At 43.6% G+C, this 23,934-nt stretch overlaps 1 protein-coding gene across 1 annotated transcript in view; it reads left to right on the top strand.

The window, feature by feature from the left end:
- Positions 1–15,610, top strand: part of LOC116985503 (small nuclear ribonucleoprotein-associated protein B-like) — a 33,398-nt gene extending 17,788 nt beyond the window's left edge. Inside the window, exons 5-7 of the mRNA XM_033040270.1 lie at positions 226–256; positions 4,794–4,922; positions 15,438–15,610. Coding sequence (XP_032896161.1) covers positions 226–256; positions 4,794–4,922; positions 15,438–15,610 — 333 coding nt within the window. The remainder of the gene's footprint in view (positions 1–225; positions 257–4,793; positions 4,923–15,437) is intronic.
- Positions 15,611–23,934: the final 8,324 nt, after the last annotated feature.

Genomic DNA, 23,934 nt, shown 5'->3' with positions numbered 1-23,934 from the left:
ATTGTAGCAATGACTTTGAAAGGAACCCATTGATTGAAACTCTTTAATTATTTACGATTGTGAATGGCAGTGTACAGTCTCTGTCTAAAAGCCTGTCTTCTGGGAACAATTTAATATTTGTGCCGACATTGATACTGTTGTTCTCTGTGTTAGGGTCATTCCTCTTGAAGTAAGTTCTTGGGTGATTCTGTAGCTTTATTGCCTTGTGTTTGTTTATTGTTTCAGGTAATGACACCTCGGGCTGGAGAATGTGGAGGTGTACCTGCTTCCTAGTTTTTCTGCTGCCCCTCAACCCCACATACTAATGAGAGGGGTCCCACCTCTTGTGAATCTTGTGGAAGCAAGAGCAGGTGAGTACATGAGTATTTACCTGTCACATATGTGATACACAGGACACCAATATCAGTTTCTGGGCTTGATTGAAGGTGCATTGTGAATAGCTATGTTTTCATCAGTATTTACAGATTCAGTAGTGGAACACATAATTGTCTTATTGTAGACTCTGCCTGATCTCCATGTTGACACAAGGAAATGTTGCTAGAATCTTGCACAGAACACAAAGTGATGGCATAACTCTGTGGTTCAGGCAATATCTCTGGGTATAATCAGGAAATATCTATGGGCACATGATGTTTTAGGTCAGAACCCTTTTCCAGACCAAAGAAGGATTCTGACCTGAAAGGTTGCCAATCCAAGTCCTCCTGAGATGCAGCCTAGCATCAAGTTCAGAACAGTGTTACCAAGTTTATTTGATCACCTATAACATAGAAACATAGACATAGAAAATAGGTGCAGGGGGAGGCCATTCGGCCCTTCGAGCCAGCACCGTCATTCATTGTGATCATGGCTGATCATCCCCAATCAATAACCCGTGCCTGCCTTCTCCCCATATCCCTTGACTCCACTAGCCCCTAGAGCTCTATCTAACTCTCTCTTAAATCCATCCAGTGACTTGGCCTCCACTGCCCTCTGTGGCAGGGAATTCCATAAATTCACAACTCTCTGGGTGAAAAAGTTTTTTCTCACCTCAGTCTTAAATGACCTCCCTTTATTCTAAGACTGTGGCCCTTGGTTCTGGACTCGCCCAACATTGGGAACATCTTTCCTGCATCTAGCTTGTCCAGTCCTTTTATAATTTATATGTTTCTATAAGATCCCTCCCCTCATCCTTCTAAACTCTAGTGAATACAAGCCTAGTCTTTTCAATCTTTCCTCGTATGACAGTCCCGCCATCCCAGGGATCAATCTCGTGAACCTACGCTGTACTGCTTCAATCACAAGGATGTCCTTCCTCAAATTCCACAACTATAACTTGTTCAATAATAGCCAGTTTGAGTTTCACCTGGACTACTTGGTTTCAGACCCTAGTCCAAACATGGATCAAACAGATATATTCCAGAGGTGAATTGAGAATGACTACCCTTCGTGTCAAATTAGTATTTGACCCAGTGTAACATCGAGCTGGCCTGGAAAAGCTGAACTTAATGAGAAATTAGGCAAAATCACTCCAGTGGTTAGAATTGTACCTTGAAGAAATACAGCGTGGTTGGGGCAGTATTGAATATAGAAAAGGGAATATCTCTGATGGGATGCTGGGGATAAGCTGTTGAAAAAAATTGGTGATGAGTTAAATACTGGTTAAATAGAGAGATAGGGAGAGAGAACATTAATAATGTAAAATCTGTGAAATGAGGATGGTTAGAGAGAGGGTGGAATCTACATGGAATTAATTGGAGCTGGGGACATCTACTATGGAATGAGATTTATAAATCCATAAATGAAAGGAGCAGAATTGGGCCATATAGCCCATTAAGTCTACTAAGCCATTCAGTCATGGCTGATCTATCCCCCATAACCCCTGACACACATACTAATTAAGAATCTATCTACCTATCTTTGCCTGAAACGTATCCATTGAATTGGCTTCCGCACCCTTGTGTGCCAATGAATTCCACAGATTGACCACCCACTGACTAAAGACATTCTCCTTCCTAAAGCAATGTACTTTTATTCTGAGGCTATGATCTCTGGTCCTAGACTCTCCCACCAGTGGAAACATCCTCTCTACATCTACTCTAGCAAAGCCTTCCCCCCCCCCCCCCCCCATCCTTTTAAACTCCAGCAAGAAGAGCCCCAGCACTGTCAAATGCTCATCATATGTTAACCCACTCATTCCATATAACCATATAACCCGTCACCTGACCAGTCTCATTTCCTAACAGGAGGTCCAGCACTGCCCCTTCTCTAGGAGGTACCTCTATGTATTGCTGCAAAAAGCTATCCTGCACACATTTTACAAACTCCAAACCATCCAGCCCATTTACAGAATGTGTTTCCCAGTCTATGTGTGGAAAATTGAAATCTCGCACAATCACTACCTTGTGCTTACTACTAATATCTGCTATCTCCTTACATATTTGCTCTTCCAATTCTCGCTCCCCATCATTCCTGGGATCATTCTCGTAATCTTCCTCGAGACCAACTCCAGCGCCAGCACATCCATTGTCAGATATGGGGCCCAAACTATCTCTCAATACTCCAAATGCGGTCTAACCAGCGCCTTGTAAAACCTCAGCGTTGCACCCCTGTTTTTGTATTCTAGTCCTCTCGAGATAAATAATGTGCAAGTTTGGTCAACACCTTCCTAAAAACAAGGGAAAGAAAACACAGAGGTTGAACTACAAGATTGGTGATTTTTATTCCTAGCTGTGAGTTGGACAGCGATCGAAAATCAAAAAATCAAGTTGCTATAAATCTGAAATAAAAACTAACTGCTGAAAATATCAGCAGGTCAGGTGGCATTTATGAAAAGAAAAATAGTTTGTTTCAGATCGAGTTCCCTTTGTCAGAATCCAGGTATATACATCTGTCCCATTTGTGATGTTCATCCTTGCTTTCTATTTCCTTACTCGTCTTTGATAAGGTGTTCATCTACACTCACTTCCACAGTGTGCACTCTCACGCTCTTTCCTTCACAGCTTTCCCCACCTTTTCTATAGCTTTTAACCCGTCCCACGGTGCGAGTTCATTCAAGAACTCACCCGAGTTTAAAAAAAAATCAAACTCGTGGTAAGCACGGAGAATGAACGTAACGGGGGGCGTCTCTTACCGGCTCGTAACCCTAGCGGCAGGTACTCGGGAAGACTCGCTAATGGCAGGTAAGCACGGGAAGACTTGTGAAGATTTTTCAACACGTTGGAAAATGTCCACGAGAGCCCCGAGCACCGACGACTGGCCATTACCGTAAATCTCCAAGTTCGAATCAGGGCAAACTGGGGAGAACTCTTGGAATGAACTCGCACCGTGGGACAGGGCTATTACACTATTTTTCACTTTCTCAGTTCTGACGAAGGGTCTTCAATCCAGAATGTTAATTGTTTCTCTTTCCATAGATGCTGCCTGACATGCTGAGTATTTTCAACATTTTCCAATTGTATTTTGATCATCACTATCATTTTTTAATTACTAATTATCTTCAACTGCTTTTCCAACCATTCACAACAGCTTAATCAATGACCTTCCTTTCATCAAACGATCTGAAGTGAAACATTTACTGATGTGTGTACAATGTTCAACTCCTTTCACAAATGAATCAGTCCGTTCAGTTTAGTTTATTGTCACGTTTACCGAGGTACAGTGAAAAGCTTTTGTTGCGTGCTAACCAGTCAGCAGAAAGACAATACACATAGAAACATAGAAAATAGGTGCAGGAGTAGGCCATTCGGCCCTTCGAGCCTGCAACGCCATTCAATATGATCATGGCTGATCATCCAACTCGGTATCCTGTACCTGGTCTCTCTCCATACCCCCTGATCCCTTTAGCCACAAGGGCCACATCTAACTCCCTCTTAAATATAGCCAATGAACTGGCCTCAACTACCTTCTGTGGCAGAGAGTTCCAGAGATTCACCACTCTCTGTGAAAAATGTTTTTCTCATCTCGGTCCTAAAAGATTTCCCCCTTTATCCTTAAACTGCGACCCCTTGTCCTGGACTTCCCCACCATCAGGAACATTCTTCCTGCATCTAGCCTGTCCAACCCCTTAAGAATTTTGTAAGTTTCTATAAGATCCCCCCTCAATCTTCTAAATTCTTCTCTCAATACTCCAAATGCAGTCTAACCAGCACTCTTCTAAATACACAATTGCAATCGATCCATTTACAGTGTGTAGATGCATGATAAGGGAATAATGTTTAGTGCAAGGTAAAGCCAGCAAAGACCGATCAAGGATAGTCTGTGAGTCACCAATGAGGTGGATAGTATTTCGGCACTGCTCTCTGGTTGTGGTGGGATTATTCAGTTGCCTGAGAACAGCTGAGAAGAAACTGTCCCTGAATTTGGAGGTGTGCGTATTCACACTTCTATTCCCATGCAGCAAGACTAAGACAGTATCAGGCATGGGTTCATGTGGCCAATACCTTTGTGCCATGAACATAAGAAAATTAGAAAGAGGAGTAGCATTAGAGGCCAACTGGACCCTCAGGCCTCCTCCTTTATAATGAACGCATGGCTGATCCATTCTTGGCCTCATCACCACATACGGCGCCAAGCAATGACCATCTCCAATTTTAATTTCTGCATTGGAACATCAACTACTTTCGCCATAGAGGCAATGGTTCTATAAAAGGTCAACAAACCTATAAATAAAAGGTTTGAGAGTAACATAGATCATGCTGTTTGCCTGGTAGCACATGTACCTACATGTCAGTTTTGAACTTTTTGTGACATTATGTAAAAAGCAAAACATGAAATATAGACTATTAATGATCAATGTCCAATCCTTCACGCTGCAGGCTTTCTGGGACCACCACCTCCTGGCTTGAGATTTCCATCTGGACTCTCAATGGGGATGCCTTCAGCCAGAGGAGTTCCCATGGGAATGCTGCCAGGAATTAGACCACCAATGTTGCCCAGGATGAGAGGTAAGTATTAAAATAGTATTGTACCTTGGGTTATGTGGGTCTCTCCTGAATATCTTGTTTGTTCTGAAGAGTTTGGAGGAGCTTCATTTTGATTCCACTGATATGGTTTGCTGTTTGTTAGCATCCCTTTCCTCAGTAAATTGTGCGTTTCACTATTTGTCCCAGACTTAGTTTTGTTTAGAGGTACAGTGTGGAAACAGGCCCTTCGGCCCACCGAATCCATGCCGACCCATACTCTAGCACTATCCTACGCGCAATCTTTATCGAAGCCAATTAACCTACAAATCTAGACGCCTTTGGAGTGTGGGAGGAATCCAGTACATAGAAAATAGGTGCAGGAGTAGGCCATTCGGCCCTTCGAGCCTGCACCACCATTCAATATGATCATGGCTGATCATCCAACTCGGTATCCTGTACCTGCCTTCTCTCCATACCCTCTGATCCCTTTAGCCATAAGGGCCACATCTAACTCCCTCTTAAATATAGCCAATGAACTGGCCTCAACTATCTTCTGTGGCAGAGAATTCCAGAGATTCACCACTCTCTGTGTAAAAATTGTTTTTCTCATCTCGGTCCTAAAAGATTTCCCTTATCCTTAAAGTGTGACCCCTTGTTCTGGACTTCCCCAACATCGGGAATAATCTTCCTGCATCTAGCCTGTCCAACCCCTTAAGAATTTTGTAAGTTTCTATAAGATCCCCCCTCAATCTTCTACACCTAGGGAAAACCCATGCGGCCACGGGGGGAATGTCCAAACTCGGTATAGACAGCACCCGTAGTCAGGATCGACTTGGGTCTCTGGCGCTATAAGGCAGCAACTCTACCGCTGCACAACCATGCGGCCTTCATGTTGGTGAACAAGGAAAGCACATTCAATGTAAGTAACTACTCTCCCTTGTGTGTGTGTGTGACCCCTTTCCTATCAAAACCAACTTTGCCAGTTGAAAGAAGTGACATCATTCTTTGGTATGATATACTACTCTTCCAGTTCCTTTCTCCAGTCTTTGAATGTGTTTTTATCTTTAAAATTAGCACCCCCGTGCCTGCATCTCTCCAAATGTAATCCTTCAGGATTACATTTCTGAAATGATCCCAAGTTACAAATGTTTTTCTAAATAACTTCTGGATATTCCTTCTGGCATTCTTGTGTTGAATTCACATTATTAAGTTCAGATGTTTTTTGGTTTTGGGTTTGGTTTTCTTGCTTGAGCGCTGATCCTGGTGTTATAGCACAGGTACTTTGTGTTTTAATTGTAATTTAACTTCCATGTTACAGATCAATTGTGGTTCTTGTTTTGTTTCACTCTTGATTAACCATTTATGCTGCATCACTTAAAGTAGATGAAATGCATGAAATATTTTATTTAGCTATTCTACTTATCCAAACTTCTAAATTGTTCTTTAGAAAGCAGAAAATATATAGATGCTACTACCTGTATTGTTACTGTGTTTTATATTGCATGGCTGTATTCACATAGGTCTATTGGTTTCTCCCCAAGGTTTCCCTGGATCACGAACAAATCCTCCAAGGCCTTAGAAGAAGGGACGAGGGACTTTTTGAACGTATACTCAACTGTGAACTGAATAGTTCATGGAATTAAGTTATTTTCATTTACCCTTTACTTATATGAGCTGGAGATTTTCCAAATGGGAAAAATCACCTGTCGACAAAGATGTTTCCCATCAAGGAGAGACTGATGATCTTCCCGTTTTGTCCTCTGGTTCAATCAGCCATGATTTTTAAATCTGTTTAGATTTTCATTGATCAACAGCAGATTTCTGACAATATTGGGCAAAACGTAATTATTATATTTTTGTTTCATGGACTATCAGAACTCATAACATTCTCTGCATTACAAGAGTATTAATATAAAAATTATCCAATTTTTATTTTGTTTTATTTTGTTTTATTTTTATTTATTTTTAAACCTGGCGTAGATTGATAGTAAAAGAAACAAGAGGAATAGTGTTCATTTAAACTGCATGCTTTGTCAGACTGCTAGAATGGAACAGTTAAATTCGGGATCACCAAAGTTTGTATGAAACTTTGGCTATGATGTTGAAGGGTCAAGTTTCAATTTAATACCATTCTAAAGTACAAACCTGAAAGATACAAAGTTCCACTTCCAAACTCTGTTGGCATCTCTTTAGAATGGCAAGAACACTTGAATTGGTTTCAATGTATCTTGGTTAAATTGAAGTTCTTGTTCTCAGTTTCTGATTGTATCTTCAATGGAATTAAATGACTACTCAATTTCTCTCTAACTTACATTTTCAATAAAGTGGCATTGACTAAGGAAATGTTAATGCCTTAGAATCCGATTCTGGCATGTGATACCATCCAGGAGAACAAGGAAATAATTAACATTAAATACATAAGTTTTGTATTGACTCAGCAGGGTTGGGATAGTGCTAAACTCAGATGGAAATGAACCTGAGTTACTAAAAAGCCCGGGCATAATCACCTATTTTTTTTGTAAAATATTAAGTAATTGGATAAATGGGCCCTGGAGTTTCATTAATTTGGTTGGACCATTTTCCAAATATTTAAATTAAAAAGCCTCCAAGCCACAAGGGGCCATTCAAAAGCCAAAATGAAGAGGTTGTTGATAAAGTTATAAGGCAGTGCCAAAAAATAAAATGTTGCTATGTTTTTGCTTATTGAGGCCAATTATTTTCTCAGTACATTATCATTACTTATTCATAAGAACTCTGGATGAAACAACATTCCTGAATAAATGCATCTTGGTTCCATAAGAATCTGAAATATGCACCTATCCTTGTACTGATACAATTTACACTAAATGTTATCTTGCATAGACTTTTATATTATGTAGTTTTCACTCCAACCTTTTAGGTTGAGTGGTGCCATCTCCATTGTGCAGTTTTGCTCAAGGGTAAGCTGGGCGGATGAGCATAAACTGTGAGTATATAATCGCTGCACAATGAGCAATACTTCAAATGGTTGATATTGCCCTGTCCCACTCTACGAGTTCATTCAAGAGCTCTCCCGAGTTAAAAAAAATAAAAAATTCAAACTCGCGGTAAGCGCGTAGAATGAACGTAGCCGGTACGTCGGAGCTCGGGGACGTCTCTTAGAGGCTCGTAACACTAACGGCAGGTACTCGGGAAACGCATTAAGCTCGGGAAGGCTCGTGAAGATTTTTCAACGTGTTGAAAAATGTCCATGAGAGCCCCGAGTACCTACGAGCGGCCATTACCATAAATCTCCGAGTTTGAATCGGGGCAAACTCGGGAGAACTCTTGAATGAACTCGTACAGTGGGACAAGACTTTAACTTCCAAGCAGTAATCCAAATTACCTATCCCCAGTCTTTTTAATTATTTTTTTTTTCCACTCCAGCATCAAATATTGATATAGTTTCTGCCTCGACTGTTGGAAGTAAATTCAACAGCATAAATTTCTAAAAACAATTGGCCTCTTCTAACCCCCTGTTGCTGTAGTTATATTACAGTTATATACTAGTTGAGATCATTGACTTCTCCCTATCCTGATCCCTGCACAAATTCAATAAACATTCCCACTGACCTTGTAGATCATACCTCAGCGGTGGAGTTTCTGAATAAGGTGAGGTGAAGGTTCTACCCTAGTGGGAGGATAATTGGAGATGTTTGTGTTAAAAGCAAAGTGCTGGAGGAACTCGATGTGTCAAGCAGCATCTGTAGAGGAAAATGAACAGACGACATCTGAGCACAAACAGCGGGAGTACCTCAGCAGGTCAGACAGTGTCTCTGGAGAAAAGCAATAGGTGACATTTCAGGTTGAGGCCCTTCTTCAGACTCGGTCTTCTTAAGACTGACATTATGAAGAAGGCCCCTGACCTGAAATGTTGTCTACACACAGTCTTCCAGGAATACTGACCCACTGAGTTCCTCCAGCACTTTGTATTTTATTCAATATTTCAACTTTTGTCACTGGGAGATGTTTATTGTTGGACGTTTCTTAAGGTATTTGAGGTGGCCCATTTCTGCTTTAATGTGGGTGATTCAAATTGAATGTCTTGTTAGAAGATTGTTGAGAACAGTGGCTCAATCATTCATGTGTTCTCAACTGTAAATGCTGTCAGTGCATTGAGCTGATAGCTGGCCATGAGGCTGGAGTGAAATTCTTGAAGCCCCATCATCAGTAGCAACAGCTAGATGGTGATCCTTGGTGGCTCAAAATATTTGGTTATGCTATAACTGAATGAAATACCGACAGCCAAGCTTATCAGTTACAGGGCTTCAAATCCGGGTTTTGAAGTTTACGAACTTGTACAGCATGTAGTCAGAAGTGTGCTGGCAGCACTTGTCTCTGTCTTTGATGAAAGTTGCCACTGATTATTGATGTCTGTGGTGTTGCCCTTCCAACTTCTAAAATAGATAAATGTTGATCATAAGCTCAGCTCGTACAGCAAGCAGTGTTGCCTTTTTTTTGTTTGTTTATTTTATTAGAAGTTAATACAGTACAAAACAGTACAGTGGAACCTAATTTTAGGTGCCAACTATGTCATACCGTAATCCATTCCATGTACAACCTCTAGTTTTATGTTATGAGAAGGAAGTAAGCAAGACAAGAAAAAGAAAACAATAGAAAGGGGGAAAAGAGGAAAAATAGATGGTAGAGAATAGAAAAACGTGAAGTGTGTATAAAAAAAAAAAGAAAAAGTGGAAAGTAGAAATAGGAGAGAAGGCCCCTTAAAAGAGAATTTTTCAAATCTTTATTCGGAGATGTAGATCTATCCACGGCATGAACTGAAATCAGCAATCCTTATGGTACCGCTGCATCACATGATTCCAAAAAGTCGATGAAAGGAGACCAACTCCTTAAGAATTGGTCATATTTATCTATTAGTCGGAGTCTCATTTCTTCAAGGCATGCTATGTCCATCATATTCCTAATCCACATTTTAACAGTTGGTATGGTTGTATTTTTCCAAAATGTAAGTATCAATTTCTTTCCAATTATTAACCCATAATTAAAAAAAACATTTTGGTCTTTATTTAAATTGATATCTTCTACTATTATTCCAAATATAATCCATTCCGTTTTAGGTTCTATTCTTGACTTGAAAAGCTTTGTAAATATATCAAATATTGCTCCAAAATTTATTCAACTTTGTACATCCTACAAATGAATGTGTTATATTAGCGTTTTGAAACAAACATTTACCTTTGAGATAACTGATCAGCCTATTGCAATGATGAGTTCTCAGCAAACCAAGAAAGAAAAGTGCAATTTTCAAGAACATTATCATTTTATGGAGGATAAAATAAACATTGGAGTGTACCTGTGGTCAAGGTATAAGCTGAAAACTAACTGTAGATTGATCTTGTCGGTCTTTTAATGCAATTATAATTTCCATGCATATAATTATGTAATAAGCATTTTAGGGCCACAGTCGAGCATTAATTAATACATAAAAGAGATTCACATTTATGCCACTGGGTATATTCTGGTTTGGATATTTCACAAGATTGGTTCATTGAGTTCTGTTGGTAGCAGTGCAAAAACGTGTGCAAGAACACTGAATCAATGTCAGCACTTTTGCCTTCTTATCAAACTGCAGAGATTCTGTAGCCACGGCCAGCTTCATGATACAATGATGCCAATTTGTTCTATTCCAACCTTCCGATTTGGGTCATTAACCTCGTGGCACTCCTCACGTGGCTGAAGGGAAGCACACAATTGCAGAATATTATGCCAACTACTGCTAAACAAGCCCACTCACCAGCCATAATATGCCCCCAAGACCACCAATTCCACCCTGCGCTCTCCCTGGCCTCGTTGTGCAACTATTTACCAACCTTATTCATGACCTCAACCTGTTATTGCAAGTGGGCCATGAGGTTTGTGCAGCATTCTCTCCCTAGGATGGTATAAGTCTCCCCCCCCCCCCCCCCACTCTTTCTTGGCTAGTAGGAAGTCCAGGGCCATGCGATTCTGCAAGGCGACCATTCATTTTGTTTTGGCGCTCAACGAAAGCCTGTCCTGCCTCCACTGGCCCCAGAGTGGTCCTATTGTCATTGTGATGTGGGACATGTGCATATACCCAGCATGAAGTGTTCACACTCAGTTTACGTAGGTAGATAGGTGTTGATTCCGTGCAGACAGGCAGCCAGCACTGCCAGAAGTATCAGCCCATGCCATGGTCCAGTATACATGATTCGCCTAGAGAAACATAGGTGCAGGAGTAGGCCATTCGGCCCTTCGAGCCATGATACAATATGATCATGGCAAATCATCTAAAATCAGTACCCTGTTCCTGCTTTTTCCCCCATATCCCTTGATTCCTTTAGCCCCAAGAGCTAAATTTAACTCTCACTTGAAAACATCCAGTTAATTGGCCTCCACTACCTTCTGTGGCAGAGAATTCCACAGATTCACAACTCTCTGGGTGAAATATTTTCCTCATCTCAGTCCAAAATGGCCTACCCCTTATTCTTAAACTGTGACTCCTGGTTCTGGCCTCCCCACCATCAGAAACATTTTTCCTCATCTAGCCTGTCCAATCCTTTAAGACTGTTATATGTTTCAATAATATCCCATCTTATCCTTCTAAACTCCAGAGAATACAAGCCCAGTCAACCCATTCTTTCATCATATAGGAGTTTCTCTACAAACATGGGTAACTCTTCTCCTCTCCAGCTAGCCTCTGCTGCGGGGTTCCACAAGACTCCACCCTAGGCCCCATTCTCTTCTCCCTGTACATGCTACCTTTAGGCCAAGTCAACCAAAGGCATTTCCTTCCACTGCTATGTAGATGATACACAACTCTATCTCCCCCTCAAACCCAACAAATGATCTAATCTACTCGGTCTTACCCACTGACTCGAGGATATAAAGTGTTGGATGGCCCAGAACTTCCTCCAACTAAACGATAATAAAGGGCCTTTTCCACTTACGTGACCTTGGCTGGAAAATTACGCGACCTCGTGGTCGCTTGAGGCGTATGGGAACTGTATGACCGTGCGGGGCCGGTCCCACTTAGAAGCGCGGAAGGGTATGGAGTTGTGCGGGGCTGGTTCTGACTGCGCGGGGCTCCAAAATTCCTGCAGTGACCAAAATCTTTGCGCGCCAACGGCCTGTTGGCCAGCGTACACATGCAGGCGCATTGCGGTCATACGCAGCGTCTTGAAGGCGTACGCCTAGCGCGTGGCGTTGCGTGATGACATCACCGCCCGACGCCGTGTGACGCCCAAATTCAGTCGGCCCGCCTCCTGCCCAGCTGATTTGTAAGCATGACGTAAATGACATCGCGTGCGAACGTAGCGTGAACTTCACGCGACCTCCGCTTCCGGTTGGTCGCGCCAAAAGCACGCAATCGCATGCAAGTGGGACAGGCCCTTAAGTCTGAGGTCATCCTACTCGGCCCCTCGGATTCCATCAAAACGATCGCAGGCGGCCTTGGAACCCTTACCCAATTACTCAAACCTCACGTCAAAAACCTTGGCATGATATTTGACTCAGCGTTGAAATTTGGCAAACAAGTCAATGCCGTGGTAAAAGCTTCCAGCTTTTGGTGTGTAAGTGCAGTATTCTCGGACGATAGCTAAAATAAAACCTTTCCTTTGATATGATGACCTCGAAAAGATCATCCACTCATTTATCTCCTCCCGTCTTGGTTACTGCAACTCCCTTTACACTGGCATTAGCCAATCATCCCTGATTCACCTGCAATTGGTCCAAAACGCCGCAGCGAGACTCCTGACGGGCACCCGAAAAAGGGACCACATCACCCCGATCCTGGCCTCTCTCCACTGGCTCCCTGTGTGGTTTCGAATAAATTTCAAGCTTCTTTTTGTTTACAAAGCCCTTAACGGGCTCGCCCCCACTTACATCAAAAATCTGCTTACCCACCACCCCACCTCCAGGTCCCTCAGATCAGCCGACTTGAGGTTACTGACCATAACGTGGTCTAGGAATAAGCTCAGGGGCGACCGTGCCTTTGCGGTTGCAGCACCTAGACTGTGGAACAGCATCCCTCTTCCCATCAGAACTGCCCCCTCCATCAACACTTAAGTCTAGACTTAAAACTTATTTCTACTCTCAAGCGTTTCGTGAGGTCCTTCCTCAAATTAGGAGACCCTAATTGCACACAATACTCCTAGTGCGGTCTCACCGGGGCCCTGTACAACTGTAGTACGACCTCCTTGCTCTTAAACTCAAATCCTCTCGCAATGATGGCCAACATTCCATTAGCTTTCCCCACTGCCTGCTGTACCTACATGCTTACTTTCAGTAACTGATGTACAAGCACACCCAGGTTTTATTGCACCTCCACTTTTCCTAATCTGACACCATTCATATAATAATCTGCCTTCCTGTTCTTGCCACCAAAGGGAATAACCTCACATTTATCCTCATTATACTGCATCTGCCATGCATCTGCCCACTCACCCAACCTATCCAAGTCACCCTGCAGCCTCATAGCATCTTCATCGCAGCTCACACTGCCACCCAGCTTTGTGTCATCCGCAAACTTGGAGATGTCACATTTAATTCCCTCGTATAAATCGTTAATATATATTGTAAATAACTGGGGTCCCAGCACTGAGCCTTGCGGCTCCCCACTAGTCAATGCCTGCCATTGTGAAAAGGACCCGTTAATTCCTACTCTTTGCTTCCGGTCTGCCAACCAGTTCTCTATTCATGTCAATACCCTACCCCCAGTACCATGTGCTCTAATTTTGCACATTAATCTCTTGTGTGGGACCTTGTCAAAGGCTTTTTGAAAGTTCAGATGCACCACATCCACTGGCTCTCCCTTGTCCATTCTACTTGTTACATCCTCATAAAAACCCAGATTAGTCGAGCATGATTTCCCCTTCATAAATCCATGCTGACACAGACGGATCCTGTCACTTCTTTCCAAATGTGCTGCTATAACATCTTTAATAATCGACTCGAGCATCTTCCCCACTACTGATGTCAGGCTAGCTGGTCTATAATTCACCATTTTCTCTCTCCCTCCTTTCTTAAAAAGTGGGGTTACATTGGCTACCCTCCAGTCCACAGGAACCGATCCAGAGTCGAGAGATCATTGGAAAATGTTCACCAATGCATCCATGATTTCTAGGGCCGCCTCCTTGAGTATTCTGGGATGCAGACCATCAGGCTCTGGGGATGTATCTGCCTTCAGTCCCAACAATTTACTTAACACCATTTCCTGACTAACGTGGTTGTTCTGGGAAGAGAGGGTGGAGCAGGATCACTATCGCCTGGTTAAGCGCTGGAAAGATAGGCGTTTAGGTTTATCCTCCCCCATCACCATAAGTCACCTCGTATTGCTCTGCACTGGGCAATGACTTCCCTCTTTCTAGGGGGTTGTCCACCAGGGACTGAAACCCACGTGGTATCATCTGGCTCGAGTGCAACAACCAGATGTTGTCTCATGGGTGTGTCCCCGCCACAGGTTGTGTTGTTGGTTCAAGTTGTTTACTGCTTGCTGTAACACAAGGGCCCACACCTTAAGCGTGTGGGAGAGAGTTTGTGTACATATCTGCTCTTTTAGTAGATCATTCACACTCTCCACCACCCCTGCTGTTTGCGGGTAATACGGGATGTGGAGGTGTTTAAGAAGGAACTGCAGATGCTGGAAAATCGAAGGTAGACAAAAGTGCTGGAGAAACTCAGCGGGCGCAGCAGCATCTATGGAGCGAAGGAAATAGGCAACTTTTCGGGCTGAAACCCTTCTTCAGACTGATGGAGGGTGGGAAGAAGAAAGGAAAATGGAAGAGGAGCAGCCCGAGGGCTGAGGGAGAGTTGAAAAGGGGAGGAGACAGCAAGGGCTACCGGAAATTGGAGAATTAAATGTTTATGCCGCTAGGGTGCAGACTGCCCAAGCGGAATATGAGGTGCTGCTCCTCCAATTTCCGGTGGTGCTCACTCTGGCCATGGAGGAGGCCCGGGACAGAGAGGTCGGATATGGAATGTGAGGGGGAGTTGAAGTGCTGAGCCACAGGGAGATCAGGTTAGTTAATGCGGACCGAGCGGAGATGTTTGGCGAAACGATCGCCAAGCCTACGCTTGGTCTCACTGATGTAGATCAGCTGACATCTAGAGCAGAGGATGCAATAGATGAGGTTGGAGGAGATGCAGGTGAACCTCTGCCGCACCTGGAACGACTGCTTGGGTCCTGGAATGGAGTTGAGGGGGGAGGTTCTCATAGAAGCATATAAGATTATTCCCCCCCCCCCCCCCCCCCCCCCCCCCTCCATCAGTCTGAAGAAGGGTTTCGTCCCGAAACATTGCCTATTTCATTCGCTCCATAGATGCTGCTGCACCCGCTGAGTTTCTCCTGCACTTTTGTCTACAGGATGTGGAGGGTCCAGTGCACCCCATTATCAGCTCCCCACTGTTGTGCTTTGTTACCGGTAAAGTTGGACCCGTTGTCAGATTAAATCTGCCAGGTGGGATCATACACAGCCATTAGCTTGTGCAGACCATGTACCTCCCACCACTGGGACAGCCACTGTGTCATCCAGACAGCCAATACCGTTGGCAACTGCCCAGGAGTCGTTGTGCAGTCGGACTGGAGCATTGTCATTGGGCAAAGGAGGAGTGGCCACCACAAGCTGGGCCAGTTGGCTCGAGCTGCCAATGCCAGAGTCTTGTCGCACCTCGCCAGAGGTACGCTGGAGGGCAGCCACCTACCAGACGGCCTGACCTGCAACCCAACGACTTGAGCCTTCGGTAAACCATGCCTCTGGTTGTTTGTCAGGGGAGAGGGCAGAAAATGGAACCCCCCAAGCATTGGGGGAGGCAGGGGGGTGGGTCAGGCTCAGGGACTGGGTCACCTCCTGAGGGGAGGGCCATGACCGTCGGCAGACTTAACCCATGTCTAATTGGTAAGTGAGGGAGCATAATTGGTAAGGTGTTCGACAACAAGGAGGGCCAAGTAACATGCAAACAACTGCTGTTCAAAGGGCGAGATCACGCAAAATCTTAGTCCAGAAGCCGAGGGGGGCTCGCCTTTTTGTTTAATATAGACTTTATTCAGGTAATAAATACATATAATCCATGAACTGTGCAAAAAATTCATCCGACATTTTCGGAGGCTATACAGAACATTCAATACTGTTTACATACATTGCTCAAATATCACAAATTTATCCCCCACCCCTGCCACTCATGTGTCCCACTGGCGTGGAATCCTTTCCCTTATTTTGAGGGGCCTCCACCACTCCCCACCCCCCATGTCCAGCAGCGGAAGGAACCTAGACTGTGGTCCTCCGAGAGGGGCTCGCCATCCATCATGCGTTTCCCACAGACTCCACTCCACTCCACCTCACCTGAAGAGCAGTAAGCGACGCCTGCAATTCAAAAGGGCCATTCTCCCGCTGTAAAGCAAGTGGGAGCGCCAGTTCCAGCATCCTCCTAGACATCTAAAAGGTCACGTGGTAGAGGGGGTGAAGCAGCATGGTAAGGTGGGGGGATGTGATGTCGCCAATGCCCCAAAAGGCCAACGAACCGCTGAGCCTCCTGTTTTGTCCGGGGGACCTCAGCGGTGAGAATCTTGTTTTGGGCCTTTCCTGGGATGTCCCTGTGGCCGGCGTGTCACTGAATACCCAAAAGGACAACACTTGGGGCTGGGCCCTGGACCTTAGCTGGATGAACTGCCCACCCACGGGAATTAAGGTGTAGAAGAGTCAAGGGCCTCTGTCACAATCTCTTCACTTCACGAGTGCCCTGCTGTAAAATGTCATCCATGTAGTGGGGCACAGCGTTCCCATCGAGGGCAGGCACGGAAATCGCTATCAAAACATGGGGGGGGCCGGGGGGACACATTTTCTTGGCGGCCACGCGCACACACACACACGCACACACACACACACTCACACACACACACACACATACACACACACACCCACACACACACACCCACACACACACACACACACACACACATTCACACACGCACACACACATGAGGCTTCGGAGGCTTCAGCCGTGGGGCCTGTGGAGACCCACTGTTAAAATAAACGTAAGCGAGAGAGGTGTCGGAGTGAGCGTTCGGTGCTGGTGCTCGGTCTGTTCAGCAGCAAGGGTGAGATCAACATCAGACAAGGCGCTAGTGGGGAGAAAAAGCCGCGACGGGCGCTGAAAGGCCCCACGAATGGGCCGATTCAGCCCTTAGAAAGCGGCTGATAAAGTCTGGATGACAAAACCATGAGGGGGATTGTCCCCCACCTCTCAAAGCCTGGGGGGGACCCCTCTACTCACCAGGATTTCCGCCCCAGGAGGAGGGTAACAGGGCATAAGGCCTAGTGTCGCCTGGTCGATCAAGGGCCGCTGCGGACCCTGGCCACACGCCTAGTCTCCAGGGGAACCAGCGTGGTCCAGCCCCAGGGGCTCGGGACTTGGGCAGTGTTCTCTTCATTCTGTCCATAATTTCCCCTTTTTCACACAATGTATTTTCCAATTGACACAGAGGGTGCTAGTCATTTGGAAAAGGGGTACTGATTGGGGATGATGAGAGAGAGAGAGAGAGAGAGAGAGAGAGAGAGAGAGAGAGAGAGAGAGAGAAAAAAAAAAAATAAGATCGCACTTTATAACACGCCGCCAACCCATTCTCACCGCCACCGCTGAACCCCCCCCCCCCCCCCATTGCCCCCTTCTTCACGGCGGACCTGTGATGTCTCCGCTCTGACAATTCGAGGGACCTACCCGGTAAAACACTAAGAGCAGCTAGGGGCCGCCGCGCTCCCCGACTCGACGCCTAACTGACACACGCTCTTGTCCTGCGCTGAGATCCCTTTATACAAAGTTTAATGTTGCGAGTAGCTAATTTTGGGCCCATTATATCTCGCAGTATTTTTCTGGGCATTTGAGGGCACAAATCTACCGCAATGTGAACGTTCTGAACCAGTGCGTTCACAGGATCCCACTAGAAAGCTGATTTAAATGGACTTTAATTTACAGCAATTAAACACTAAATTCCTTCCATTTGGCCTATAAATTAATGAAAATGAGATTTAAAAATCATGTTTTATTGTGAATTATTTGTGAATATTATTTGCACACTTAGGCTCTTTAAAAATGTTAATCATTTTTTAAGAAATGGATAGATGTTTAGATCTAGTAATTGAAGTTTGAAATTAGCTACAATTAGGCAACTAACTAATTATATGCTTTAATTTCAGGTCATCCAAGTAAGATTATTTTATATTTGTTTCAGAATGCTTCAATCTATGATAACTGAAAATTTCATTCAGTTCTCTTAATTTTTAAGAAAGTTATGGGCTTTTGACTGTCCACGATCACAGCTTTTTTGTTATGTCCACAGAAAATCAATAGGGAACAAGATGCTAATTTCTGTATGAAAATGGCCATAACTTTTTTAATACTTGATATATGAAAGTGAATTAGGTGTCAAATTAAACTTATTTTTATGCTTTATCTGATGGGATAAATTGCAGATTTGATTTTTTAAATCTCAAAATTTTGTAACATTGCTACATAGATTAAAAATAAATTGGATAGTTATATGGACGGGAAAGGAATGGAGGGTTATGGTCTGAGCGCAGGTATATGGGACTAGGGGAGAATACGTGTTCGGCACGGACTAGAAGGGTCGAGATGGTCTGTTTCCGTGCTGTAATTGTTATATGGTTATATGGTTATATATTCCTTAACTGCCGGTCCCAGGAGCGGGTGTACCACCCAAAGATCATAGAGATCCGCCCTGATGCGAGACATCGCAGTCTTAACCAAACAAGAAAGGAGGGAGGCAACGAAGTCACAGTCTTCAGATATCTCATAATTCCAGTCGTCATCATACAAGGACATAATCAGGGCCCAATGCCCCAATATCACTGCCCCTCCTCGGCTGGGGGGGGGGGGGGGGGGGGGGGGGGTGTGCGTACATCTGTCGGTGGGGGAAGGTAGGGACCCTGATTCACTGCCTGTTTCCTGCTGTGGTTATCATACCAGATGTCCCCATGCCTGGTATTAACATCCTCCCCCCTTCTTATCATTAGTGAACGGACTTTAATCGGGTCAAGTTGTCAGTCTTGGCAGCCTCAGCTTGCTGGAGTCTGGCCAATTGACAAGTAGTGTCCACCACTCGGTCTTAGAAACATAGAAAATAGGTGCAGGAGTAGGCCATTCGGCCCTTCGAGCCGGCACCGCCATTCAATATGATCCTGGCTGATCATCCAACTCAGTATCCCGTACCTGCCTTCTCTCCATACCGCCTGATCCCTTTAGCCACAAGGGCCACATCTAACTCCCTCTTAAATATAGCTAATGAACTGGCCTCAACTACCTTCTGTGGCAGAGAATTCCACAGATTCACCACTCTCTGTGTGAAAAATGTTTTTCTCATCTCGGTCCTAAAAGATTTCCCCCCAATCCTTAAACTGTGACCCCTTGTTCTGGACTTCCCCAACATCGGGAACAATCTTCCTGCATCTAGCCTGTCCAACCCCTTAAGAATTTTGTACATTACTATAAGATCCCCTGCTGTTGGCTGCAACCTTCCCCCCACTGACGAACTGTACACTGCAAGGGCCAGGAAGCAAGCGGGTAAGATAATCTCTGACCCCTCTCACGCTGGCCACAAACTCTGTGAAGTACTTCCCTCTGGGAGGCGACATCGGCGCCACAGCCAAACATAAAAACAGCTTTTATTCCACGAGCAGTAGCTCTACTCAACAGCCAAAAGTTTGTAGCCTCTTTTTACACTGGTATTTTAATTTTCATGTTTAAATTTTTTAATTTTTTTTTGCTAGTCTAAATAATTTTATTGAATGTATTGTAAAATGAATGTCTTACATTGGGATATTATGACATTTTATGGTGAAAAATAACTTTTTATTAAACAAAACATACAATTAGCTGGAAATAATTGATTTACTGTAAACCTCTAAAACTCCTCCACTGCACTTAGATAGAAAGAAAGGAAGGAATGGAATAGATGAAAGAGACAAGAATGGGAAAGACTTGCTCCCAGATTTCAGGGAAAGGTTTTTAAAGCAGCACAATTCTGCCTTCAAGGTGATGACACATTGGATGTCCCCTTTTTGAAAGAAAAATCATCTTGTTTTCTCTCCAGGGAATTAGCATCTACATTCCTGGAAACCTGCAGGCACACATCCATATATAATCACTCCATATTACGTACACGAATCAAAGGTCCATCATTTCAAGTGGCTTAATCTGAAGTGTTAACAAGAGATTCTGATCGCTGCAACATATTAAGGTCAAACTCCATTCACACGAGTAAATATGTGGTTGACAGTAAATTAGAATACAAAGGTCAGTGGTTAACGTATTAAAACAAATTTTGCAAATTTGTCCAATCTTTTATTGAATATAATATTAAGGTCATGAGGACATAAGGTCGTAAGGAATAGGAGTAGAATTAGGTCCATCAAGTCTCCTCCACCATACAATCATGGCTTACTGTTTTAAAGTATGTTTTTAATGTTTCTTTGTGTGTCTTGTGTGTGGGGTGGTGTGGGGGGGGGTAAGGGGGAAACCGTTTCGGTCGCCTCCTCCAAGGAGAGGCGACTTTTTCCAGGTCGCCTCCCCCGTGGCCTAACAGCGAGGATCGGCGCGGCCTTTCCCGGAGACGCGTCCGGGGCTCGGGGCTCGGGCTCCGGCGGCGGGTGCAGCGTGGACTGTCGACGCGGAGCGGGCGAGCCCTCGCTGGGGCTCGCTGGAGGGGAGCGCTCCGTTTCGTTGGCCCGCAGCAGTCGGCAGCCTGAAGCCGTGGTCTGCACAGCTCCAGCTGGCGCGGCGTCTACAGCCCAGGATCCCTCATGGGGGACCTGGGGTAAGAAGAAGCCATCACTGCCGGCCCGCGGCCAACTTCTACCGCGGGCGCGGTATGGACTTAACATCACCCCTGGAGGGGAGCTTCGACCGCCAGCCCTGCAGTCTGCGGTGCTTCTGGCTGCGACGTGGAGGGAACTTTAAATCTTCGGCCGCCGGCCTGCGGCCTACACCAACTTAAAGCCGCGGTCTCCGGTGGGGAAGAGCCGACTCTGGACTTTCCTGGACTCGTACCTTGTCCTTTTACCATCTGGACGCCCGCAGCAACGGCTGCGGAGGGTTGAGGTCCCGACCACGGGGGAAAATGGAGGAGGACTGGCCAAATTGTGTGCCTTCCACCACAGTGATGAATGCTGTGGTGGATGTTTATGTTAAATTTTTATTGTGTTTTTGTGTGTGCTCTTTATCATTGTATCGCTGCTGGCAAATCCATTTCACTTGCACTTTTTGTGCAATGTGACAAATAAACCGTATTGTATTGTATTGTATTGTATGGCTGATCTATCTCTCTCTCCTAACCCCATTCTCCTGCCTTCTGCTTTCTCCCCATAACATCTGACACCTGTAATATTAATTACTAATGTATTATGATGTATAAACTAGGTTAATATTTTAGCGTAGCAGTGCAAACTACATACTGTCAAAGGCAACATTTTTTAATATATATATTATTATTTTTTTAATAATATTTTTATTAGAAGCAGTGTATAATATTTTTATTAGAAGCACTGTATAAACCGCAGCATATGACTAAATACATTTATTGTACATCTTCCATTTTAATTTTGACAAAAAATAAAATAGAAAAAGAGAGAAAGAGAAAGAAAGAGAGTGAACGAGCTAGTGAATGTGTAAACGTCTAAACTACCAAAGAGTGTAGTCACAGAGTGAATAAGAAAAAACATAAGAAAATAAAAAGACAAAAACGAAAAATAATAAAAAGAAAAGAGAAAAAAGAGACTAAAATGTGTTGATATACCTACTTAGTTTCTCACCACACCCATCAACCTGTCCGTAAATCGGTTTAATTCCTAAAATGTGTTGCAAAATACTATACTTGTAATGAATCAATGAAAGGAGACCATATCTTTAAAAATTGCTCTGATTTTCCTGCTAAGACGAGTCTCATATCTTCCAGATGTAGCGTCTCTGACAATCTGCCATGCATTTGCCCACTCACCCAGCCTATCCAAGTCACCTTGCAGCCTCCTAGCATCCTCCTCACAGCTAACACTGCCCCCCAGCTTCGTGTCATCCGCAAACTTGGAGATGTTGCATTCAATTCCCTCGTCCAAATCATTAATATATATTCGAAATAGCTGGGGTCCCAGCACTGAGCCTTGCGGTACCCCACTAGTCATTGCCTGCCATTCTGAAAAGGACCCATTTACTCCTACTCTATGCTTCCTGTTTGCCAGCCAGTTCTCTATCCACATCAATACTGAACCCCCAATACCGTGTGCTTTAAGTTTGTATACTAATCTCTTATGTGGGACCTTGTCGAAGGCCTTCTGAAAGTCCAGATATATCACATCTACTGGTTCTCCCTTATCCACTCTACTAGTTACATCCTCGAAAAATTCTATAAGATTCGTCAGACATGATTTACCTTTCGTAAATCCATGCTGACTGTCCAATGATTTCACCACTTTCCAAATGTGCTGCTATCCCATCTTTAATAACTGACTCTAGCAGTTTCCCCACTACCGATGTTAGACTAACTGGTCTGTAATTCCCCGTTTTCTCTCTCCCTCCCTTTTTAAAAAGTGAGGTTACATTAGCTACCCTCCAAACCTCAGGAACTACTCCAGAATCTAAAGAGTTTTGAAAAATTATCACTAATGCATCCACTATTTCTGGGGCTACTTCCTTAGCTCAGAGCAGGCTCCTGTTGTTCCAAAAATAATCAATTCTGTATGGGGGTCCAGTTTTGTATTTAATAACTTTGAGAAGATTTCAAAGATTCCTTTCCAAAATTTATGGAGTTTTATGCAAGAGGCAAAGGAGTGTGTTATAGTTGCTTCTTGAGATAGACACTTGTCGCAGATAGGTGACACATTTGGAAACATTTTGTTCAGTTTAGTTTTTGAGTAATATAGTCTGTGAAGTATTTTAAATTGGATTAGAATATGTCTAACATTAATCGAACAATTATGTATATATAGGAGATATTTTTCCCATCTGTCTTTGGGGATTTTTAGGCTTAATTCCTGTTCCCACTCTCTTCTAATTACATCTGACGATGGAATTTCTATATTTAGAAGGAAATTGTACAAGTATGATATTAGATTATTTGACTCTGCGTTTCTATTCATACCTTCATCTAATATATCTGGCAACAGAGTTTGGTACTCGTGGGTATATGTTTTCAAATAATCTCGAATTTGAAGATATCTAAAATATTGATTACCTTTCAGTGTATTTTGATTGTAATTTCTGAAATGATAAAAGGTTTCCCATTTCGTACAAATCTCCAACCTTTTTGATTCCTAGTCTTTCCCAATAAATAAAAGTTTTATCTATAATAGATGGTTTGAACCACGGATTATTAGCTATTGGAGAAAGAAGAGATAGATTTCTTAGTTTAAGAGTAAATTTTACTTGTCTCCAAATTCGAAAAGTGTTATGAATAATCGGGTTTTTCTTGTATATTGTATTCTCCAACTTTATTGGGGAGAGAAGGATCGCACCTATGTTAAAAGGCGGGCAATCCTCTCTCTCCATTACTAACCAATCTACCTGTTGATATGAATTATCCAGCCAGTGAATTACATTTTTAATATTCACTGCCCAATAATAGTACAAGAAATTGGGGAGCGCCAATCCACCGATTTCTTTAGGTTTCATAAATGTCGTCTATGAATTCTATGTGATTTATAATCCCAAATAAAATCTGTAATCTGGGAATCAAGTTTTTGAAATAAGTTTTTAGGTAAATATATCGGTATTGATTGCACATGTTTAAATTATAATGTTTTATTTTTAAGTGTCTGGTGTATATCGTGTTTTTATCCTTGAGAGCAAAGCATCAAGGAAAATTCCTTGTACAGTATATACACATTCTTGGCTAATAAATTGTATTTAATTCAATGTGGATATTTTGGAGAGGGTGCAGGTGAGGTCTACCTGAATGCTGCCTGGATCAGAGGGTATTAGCTATCGGAAAGGCAGGAGAAAGTTGGATTGTTATCTCTGGAGCATTGGAAATTAAGGGGAGGTCTGATCACAGTAT

This window comes from Amblyraja radiata, chromosome 2, assembly GCF_010909765.2.
Source record: "Amblyraja radiata isolate CabotCenter1 chromosome 2, sAmbRad1.1.pri, whole genome shotgun sequence".
NCBI lineage: Eukaryota > Metazoa > Chordata > Chondrichthyes > Rajiformes > Rajidae > Amblyraja > Amblyraja radiata.
Note: the sequence above shows the minus strand (reverse complement) of the source record. Positions and strands in the feature narration are given on the sequence as shown.